We start from the raw sequence: 9,547 nt of genomic DNA, 5'->3' as shown, positions 1-9,547 counted from the left end.
TAGTTGGCCCTCCTTTCCCAGTGTCTCGTTCCTCTGAGCCATCTTTCTCTCTCTCTCTCTCTCTCTCCCTCTCTCTTTTTCCTTAGTCTAATGACATAGACAAATCGCCCTTAAATAAATCACTCCGATACATTTCATATGCTTTTTCTCAAGCGAACATCTGCTGTCTCTCTCTCTGACTCTTGACTGAGCAGGACTTAATTGGTGTATACGGTGTGTGTTTAGAGCTGATATAGATCTGAAGAGGAGAGAGGCAGAGCCTTGTTATTTGAAGATGATTTAATCCAGTTTGTAGTGCCAGTGGGACAGATTTATTTAGAGTGGTACTCTGTCCAGGTCACAGTCAAAGGAGCCACTCTGGAGATGAAATGAATGGGAAATGGAGCATCATTGAGTGTGTGTGTGTGTGTGTGTGTGTGTGTGTGCGTGTGCGTGTGTGTGTGCGTGTGTGTGTGAGTCAGTGAGAGACTGAAAGAGAGCAAGTATGAGTGTGACAGAGTGTGAGGTGGGAGAGCGAGAGTGTGAGAGCCTCTGTGCGTATGAGAGGTTGTTCCCTTAGACAAACACATGATGTCATACGAAAACTGATGATCTTGCCATTTGCCTCACCGTTTGCACTACACACACACTCACACTAATGCATACACACACTTTAATGTTTGTTCAGCGCATCAGATGTCACACAGATGAGAGCCTCATGACCTCACTCTGTAGTTAATGAATTCATATGTGTGCGTGCGTGCGTGCGTGCGTGCGTGTGTGTGTGCATTCATATTCAGCTGTATGCATACATGTGTGTTCTTTCATGTGTATGTGTCTCCGTGTCTGGCTTGGCATCCTTGCTGTATACAGCTGAAGCAGCTGTTGGAGGGGCAGCCAATCTGTGTGTGTGTGTGTGTGTGTGTGTGTGTGTGTGTGTTTGGTGTGTGTGTGTGTGAGATACTTTGTGACTAACTTTCTCCACCGTTTTGGGCTCTATTAAAGACACAGAGCAGTGCCTCTGGAGTATTTGTGAGCATTTTCACAGAGCCGGCATTGTATCCCTATCTAATGTTGTGTTTTTACACATACATTTGTAGGTGTGCATACTGAATGTGTATGTGTGTGTGACCATATGCAGTAAGTAGTATTTTATGTGCAGATTATGTTGGTGTATTCGGTCATGGCTGGGCTGTTTTTCAGTATTTTTTCAGTACTGAAAGTGTGTGTGTATGTGTGATGGTTAAGTGTTTTGGGAGAAAGGATCTTTTACCTTTCCTCCTGCTCAGTATCCCCCAAATTGTCAACATCCAACATCTCTGATCTCTCTCTCTCTCTCTCTCTCTCTCTCTTGTCTGTTTGTTCGTTCCCTCTTCTCTGTCTATGAACACCTGCACAGACAGACAGACGTATGCACACACACACACACACACACGCAGGCACACAAAGGCGCACACACAGTCATTCACACACACACAAACACACAAACACACACACACACACACAGATGTATACACACATGTATACTTATACATATACACACCCTCCTTAACTGTGAAGCTACACATACATGCTTCATCACCATTAAGTGCCTATCTGTCTGTGTTCTGCTATCTCTCTCTCTCTCTCTCTCTCGCTCTCTCTCTCTCTCTCTCCCTTGCTCCCTCGCTTCCGCTCTTTTTGTCCCTCCTCTCCTCCTGTCTCCCTGTGCCCCGCCCGCATACACATCAGCATTTCCACCTGCATTCCCAAATCTAAACGATGATTGATGAGGGACGGCTGAAAGTGTTCTAGTTTGCGCTAAACAAGCTGCTGTGTGAGATGCAGGGCAGACCCGGACAAAGACTTTTGTTCCCCCCACTGGATTCCATGAGTAAAGTGTGTGTGTGTGTGTGTGTGTGTGTGTGTGTGTGTGTGTGTGTGTGTGTGTGTGTGTGTGTGTGTGTGTGTGTGTGTGTGTGTGTGTGTGTGTGTGTGTGTGTGTGTGTGTGTGTGTGTGTGTGTGTGTGTGTGTGTGTGTGTGTGTGTGTGTGTGTGTGTGTGTGTGTGTGTGTGTGTGTGTGTCTGTCACTGGACTGGTTTCATGTCCATTTACGCTTGTGTCTGTTTGTGTACATCGTGGGCTGATGTAGTGTGCCCTTAAAACGGATGTTCTGTATCTGAAATGTTCTTTGTGTTGCTCCTCTAGTTACTTGATACTTCCTAGTTTCTGGCAAGGCCGACCTCCAACATCCGCCAATCTCTTAACTGTCACCATCTCCCTATCTATACTAGATGCATTGCCACAGAATTGACCTTGTATTCAGGAAAGTGTGTACACTGTTTACATTGGTGTGTGTGTGTGTGTGTGTGTGTGTGTGTGTGTGTGTGCTTTAGCGCCATGCGGTTCCCTGTCTGGTTCTCATTTAGACGTGCTCGTGACCTAAACAGGGAAGCATGCTACATTTATCCACACAAACTGCAGGTCAGGATGTCAGTAAACACTCTGGATCCAATGTGGCAGAGGGGAAATGGAGAGAGAGAGAGAGAGAGAGAGAGATAGAGCGCTAAAGACAAAGCGATAGAGAGACAGAGCAATAGAGAGAGAGAGATTGAAAACGTCCTCGGTGGGTAAGGGGGAGGTGAGGCGCAGGGTGGCGGAGAGTTTCCAGGCTGGGTTTGAGTCACAGGGCGAGAGGCGTGTAGCGGGAACTCCTCACAGCAGGTGTCCCACAGCAGGGGTGCCATAGGAACACAAAAACACAAACACAGCCAGGGCTCTGTAAACAAGGCTCATCCTAGCTATGTGTTGTTCATTAGCAGTATGTTTTAGCATGGTATTTATTCTGCGTTTTTCTTGAATTCATTCAGACCTTGTAGACAATTACATAATTAAATAGAGTAGTTGGAAAGAAAGATTATTTATATATAAATTATCTTTTTTTCACAGTTTATTTGAAGCATATCATTTTATCTTAGCCATTTGATATACTTTACCAACATTTTGTGACTACATTAAATAAGCAGATATTTGTAACTGTAAGGCTGTTGATGTAAGTCAAGGCTTTGAGATTTGTTTTTCTCTAATAGTGTTTTTTCTTTTCTATCCCCGTCCTCCTTCCAACAGTACAAGAGATTCCTCTGCGATTCACCTTTGGAGGTAAGTACTGTCTCCTCACCAAACCACATTTCTCAAAATCCTCCCCCAGTTGGTCTTCATGGACTTGTTTTAACTCCCACTCACTCCTCTCAGACGAGAGAACAAGCCACACGTTCATGTCCACGCTCAATATCCAACAGCAAAATAAATCATCATCATTAATGGACCGTTCCTAAAAACACATTCACATCAAAAAACATATAATGCTCACATTTTGAGGTAGAGAGATGAAGCCAGTTTTGGCGTACAGGAAAGTATCTTATTTCTTGGTAATTACTGGCGTATTTGTTCATTTGCGTACAGTTATAAGACAGGAAAGTAGTAATTACATAGTTATAACACATGCCAGCTGTGTGGTTGTGTGGAGGGATGGAGAAGGAAGATGGGTTTGTTTGGTTTAACGGGGGCTTTGTTTAGCACGCATGGATGAGATGGAAAACGATGGACGGAAATATGGCCACCAGATTGGGCTTGGTGATAACTCTGATCGAAGACCCCCCGCACACGCACACACACACACACACACACACACACACACACACACACACACACACACACACACACACACAGAGGCACCGAGAGACAGAGGCAGAGACCAAGTTGTTATGCATAGATCCTAGATGATTGATCATGTTGGAAATAAAAAAGACCCATCTATTACCTAGGAGAGGATCTTCTCCCAGCCCTGTTATTACATTGGCTGTGGTGGAGACTCTTGGCTTCCCAAAACAGATGCTTTACATAAAATTCAAGGAGGGCAGAAGGGGTCTTATAAAAAATTTTGAAACTCAAGTCTTGTCCTGCCATCAAAGTTACATGTATGATCAGCAGAGCAAATACAAGACCTGAGTGTACTTCTGCAGAAACAGTATACACACACACACACACACACACACACAAACACACACACACACACACACACATACATACTGCACGGTGGTGAGGACACCAATTCCATTGCATTACGGCCTTTCTGTGCACCAAACTGTTCTTTCCATCAAGTAGATTCCAATGTAGTTAAGAGCAGGTAAGAACTTGAGGCTGGCTTGCGAAGAATAGTTCTTTATTCTGGATATAACAACAGAGTTCTGGTAGCTCTATTGTACGCACAGCACAGCACAGTGTTGCAAGGTGAAGCCAAAGTAATGAACTGAAGCAAAGATCTAGGAAACTCCTGGCTAATTATAATACCAGAATATACATTCACATCTGGGGTCAAATTGGAGGGGGGGGGGATGGGTAGTGATATAGCCTTATTCAATTAAGATGTCTCTTGTGGGGGAACAATTAGTTAGGTACACCATTTGCTATTGTAAGGTAACATTCTGTCTGCTTACAATAAACGTCCTGTCCCCGCAGTTTCTGCAGTATTAAACAAAGAACCAAAAGAATGACATACGGAAAACCACTAAAATCTAACAATACAGACCTGTCCAGTGTCCATACAGAACTGTCCTTACAGAACTGATACAGAACTGTGTTGACAGTTTTCAAGTTTCAAGTTTTGAAGCTCTGGCTCAGGTCTTTCCCAGCTTACATGTGTAGGTCTGTTCTTTGTTGTATTTATTTTTAAAATGAAAGAATTATGAAAGCCATTGCAAGGTGGTTTATGTACAAACATGAACACATGGTTTAATACAGTTGCTTAGTGTTAACCAGACATAAACAGAGGAGCCAGATAGTAGGAGCAGGCATCACTAGCCAAGCAGAAGCAGTGGATTAGACATCCCTAGCCCATCTGTCGCCGAGGAACCAGACATCACCCACATAGCGAAGCGTTAACGATCTCCGTGCCATAGCTGTGACTCTGGTCTCCAGTCAAATTGTCAGGTCACAGCAATTACACCAGCAATTTGACATGGGGGTGGGGGTGCTTGGAGATGTGGGGGTGCTCAGTAATGCCTTGTGGGCCCCCTCGCCCCGGTCCTAATGAACATCGTTAGCGTTTATAGGAAGCATGCTTTTATCACCTCGTCAAGCCTGGCGGCCAGACGCCCCGGATTACATGTACATGTACACTCACACACACACACACACACACACACACACACACACACACACTCACATGCACACACACCCATGCACAGACACAGGCATAGATATGGAACACATTGTCCTGTTGTGGGTCCTTTTGTACCTTGCATTTTTTGCTTCTGATCTTTATGCTCCTTCTCCTCCCCACCACACACTCGCTCCCTCAGACCAACTCTGTGTGTGTGTGTGTGTGTGTTTGAGTGAGCTCATTTTTGTGTGTCACTTGGTCTATTTGCCTAATTCCATATGGCTCCAATAAGAGTGCTCACCCACACACACACACACACACACACACACACACACACACACACACACACACACACACACACACACACACCTACACTCTCTCTCTCTCTCTCTCTCTCTCACATAGACATGAGCAGTCTTTAACTATTTTTCCTACAGACAGACTAGAGTGTGGTTCGGGCCACAAATTTCTGTCCGAACCCGGCCCGCGTCCGACAGAGTTGCGTCCGAACCCGACCCGAACCTGACAGGCATTTTCATTTTTATGTCCAACCCGACCCGAGCATGACGCAGATGATGCCTCAGTTATTCCCATGCTAGTGATTAAACGTTTGTGGATAGTTTGTCTTTAGCCCATTAAATGGAACAAACAACAAATGGAATTCTTAATTGTCTACAGAATCAGATTAGCGTGCATGCACGAAGGTCACACACAGCGCACACAAGAGGCCCAAGCAAGCCTAGCCTATTGATATATAATTCTAGTCTTACCATTGACGAAAAGTCTTGAAATGAACTGCAACAGTCTTTGAAACTACATTCCTTCTATCACTGATCCATATGCAGCATCGACCTTATACCAGTAGCCTATGTCTTCACCACAGTATGCAACGCAAATAGGCCTACTTTCACATAGTAGGCCTAGACTTAATTCGCTTAGTTTTATAGTCTTAAAATCTCCCGATAGGCTAACAACTTCAGTCACCCAAGACTGAAATGCACATGCGTTGTCACGGCTACATAAACAAATCTTGCACATGGGAAGAAAGCTGTTAGGTCTTTTTTTACATTTTATTTTATTCTCAAAAAAACAAACATTTGCATCATGTGAAGCAGACCTGTAGGTTACCAAACATAATAAGCAATTTTAAATGTAAAGCTTCCAATGCATATCGCCCCCATGTGTCCGAACCCGAACCGAACCCGACTATAATTTCTAAATATTTGTCCGAACTCGACCCATCGGGTCCTGTTGGGCTCAGGTCAGGTAGCCACACTCTAAGACACACACACACACACACACACACACACACACACACACACACACACACACACACACACATACATGCACACTACACTTGCTGTCCTGTTTTCTGCAATATACTCGTGAGTTACAGGTGGGCATTCATTTTGTTGTACGCCCACACACACACACACACACGCACACACACACGCCAAGCCAAGGTTTTCCTGTTGTTAATTTTTCTTTGTTTATCTGTGAAGCTGCCCATAAACAAAGGCTTTCATGCTTTAAAAAATGGAGATGGGCAATTAACGTCCACCAGTCTGTGTGTCCACATGCGTGTCCAGCTGTGTGTGTTGTCTAGTTCTGCACGCACACAAGGACCTGGTGTGAACTACACCCACGCACGCACGCACACAGGCACCCACGCACGCACGCACACAGGCACGCACGCACGCGCACACACACACACACTCTCTCTCCATTGCTTGGATTAATTACTCTGGTTGCGTGCCTTCCTGCTTCATTCACCCTGCCAGTACTTAGCCAGGTATGTGTGAGAGGCTTGTGTGTGTGTGTGTGTGTGTGTGTGTGTGTGTGTGTGTGTTTGTGTGTTGTCCTTCTCTCTTCATGCGCATGAATATACTCAAGGGTATCCCCCATACCCAGAGAGAAAATAAGCACTTTAATTAACATCCAAAAACGAAAAGAAAAAACTCCACACCTACACACAATCACACATAAACACAGACATCATGTTGGGCCAATAAACATTGTCCGAGCTGTACCTATAGCGCTCTCTCTCACACACTCTCTCACACACACACACACACACCCTCTCTCTCTCTCTCTCACTCACTCACTCACTCACACACACACTTACACACTCACACACACTCACACACACACACACACACACAGTAAGCATTTTCTGCACCCACACAAGTCTGCGTTGCATTTGAGTGTCTGTTTCTGTTTTGCTGCTTCTTCTTTTTTTCCCTAAATGTGCTTTATTGCTTCTGTGTGTGTCTGTCCGCGGGGGAAACACTCGTTAACAGGGCTGTTGGCTAATTAGTCGTCAGCTCTTTATGGACCTCTAGCCTAGCCCCTCATCCCCACCCAGACCTACATAATAAACACACACACACACACACACACACACACACACACACACAATCACACTGCCTGACTTGTCACCACGCTGAGTCAGCCGTGTATAAAAAACACACACAGAGACACTTGCACACACCCTCACATGGGCTTACATATGCAATCGTTCACACCTAAGCACAAGCAGGTGTCTCCTCCACTTGTAAGCGAAAGTGTTGTTTATTATGACCCTGTATAAAACAGAATGGCCCAGAGCCTCCATGCTACGCCACTCAGGCTAACAGCACTGTGGCATTCTCACACACACACACACACACCGCATGGATTAACAGTGGAATTTTGCAGTTACACTCCAAGGATTGTGTGCGTGTGTGTGTGTTTGTGATTGTGTATATAGTATTTACGGGGTGTAATTTCATTAACAGAGAATCAGTTAGGTGTGTGTGTGTGTGTGTGTGTGTGTGTGTGTGTGTGTGTGTGTGTGTGTGTGTGTGTGTGTGTGTGTGTGTGTGTGTGTGCGTGGCTGTCTGTATGTATGCGGTTCGTGACTAGGAGATGGATTGAGGCTCTAATCGTTGTGGTTTGTTTCTCTGAGATGAAATGAGCCATCACCGTCGGTGAAAGCTGTCTGTGTGTGTGTGTGCATGTACATTAGCTCCAGTAAAGACTTTATCGCTGTTATGAGTCCTTACTTCACAATAGCTGATTATGCTTTTCCATGTGTGCAGTATGACCACTAAACATCGAACCTGCTGCACACACTGGTCTCCTCAGTAGGAACCCTCACTTGTGCACACTTACACACACACACACACACACACACACACACACACACACACACACACACATACACATACAGATACACACACACACACAGATATATACACACACACACACACACACACACCCATACACATGCACACACGCACCCCTCCCATGTCAACCTTTTTTGTTACATTCATACTGTATCATTCCAACAAGGTGCAGCATATACTGTAGCTATGTCCTTCTCTCGAAGACAGTGGGGGAAAGAGTGGAGAAGACCAAGCGAAAGGCAAAAGACTATGTGTAGGACTAGGAGTCTGGCCGATGGACTTTCTGTATGCTGTGCAGGCATATGTGACTATTTATATGTGATTACTTCTCCGTGTGTGTGCATGTGTGCGTGTGTGTGTGTAAGGTTTCAGAGAGAGGGGGAAAGTAGAAGGACCCCTCTGGCTATAATGTCCTGCTCACCTAAACACACACCCTTCACATGGCTCCTGAGCCAAAAGAAAACACAAGAATCAGGAAGCAGCGCTAACAGCTATGAGACAGGGGTGCGGAGAAAAGGAGAGAGAGAGAGAGAGAGTGTGTAAGAGAGAGGGATGGATGGAGGGAGGATGGTGAAGAGAGAGGGGGACAAAGAGAAACAGAGAGCGGTTTGGACTCCATCTGAGAGTGATTTGGTGTGTGTGTGTGTGTGTGTGTGTGTGTGTGTGTGTGTGTGTGTGTGTGTGTGCACACGTGTGTGTGTGTGCGCGAGTTTGAATGCGGGTGGTGGAGATGTCAGCTGGGTGGATGTTTGGCTTGCTGTCAAAGCGGCAAGGCCACAGCCATTAGGCTGTCCTACAGGGTAATGCCATGGTCAGAGAGAACGAGATCTTTCCTACTGAGGTCATAACTACACACACACACACACTCGCGCGCGCGCACACACACACACACGCACACGCACACGCACATACATATCGTTGCACACGTTCACGTTTTGGCTCTCATGGAAATCCCCACATACATGCTCCAATACACAGGCACTCATACTGTAGACTCCTATTACTGGCAAACTCTCACACATTGAGACCCCCTCCCCCCCTCCCTCTCTCACACACACACGCACACACACGCTGAAACACAGTCATTGATAAATTCACTGCACTGCACGGTCAGATCATTTCACATCATGCATGCACACACACACAGACACAAACACACACTGTTCTGAGCACTCACTCTCCCCCACCCGTCCATATTACAGTACTTCAAAAGGCTTGTGAGTGGCAGGCAAAGTGTAACAGTTAGCCCTTCATCCTGCT

The 9,547-nt window shown here is 45.6% G+C and overlaps 1 protein-coding gene across 3 annotated transcripts in view; it reads left to right on the top strand.

Moving 5' to 3' along the window:
- The window catches only part of ate1 (arginyltransferase 1), a 113,881-nt gene that overhangs the window by 34,228 nt on the left and 70,106 nt on the right, over nucleotides 1–9,547 (top strand). For all 3 annotated transcript variants that reach the window (XM_076285727.1, XM_076285728.1, XM_076285726.1), the window contains one exon: nucleotides 3,086–3,118. In XM_076285727.1, coding sequence (XP_076141842.1) covers nucleotides 3,086–3,118 — 33 coding nt within the window. The remainder of the gene's footprint in view (nucleotides 1–3,085; nucleotides 3,119–9,547) is intronic.

This window comes from Alosa pseudoharengus, unplaced genomic scaffold, assembly GCF_046254945.1.
Source record: "Alosa pseudoharengus isolate Yale_2024_CS ecotype anadromous, Long Island Sound unplaced genomic scaffold, YU_APseudo_1.1 YU_APseudo_1.1_scf_15, whole genome shotgun sequence".
NCBI lineage: Eukaryota > Metazoa > Chordata > Actinopteri > Clupeiformes > Clupeidae > Alosa > Alosa pseudoharengus.
This window is presented reverse-complemented; position numbering and strand designations above follow the sequence as displayed.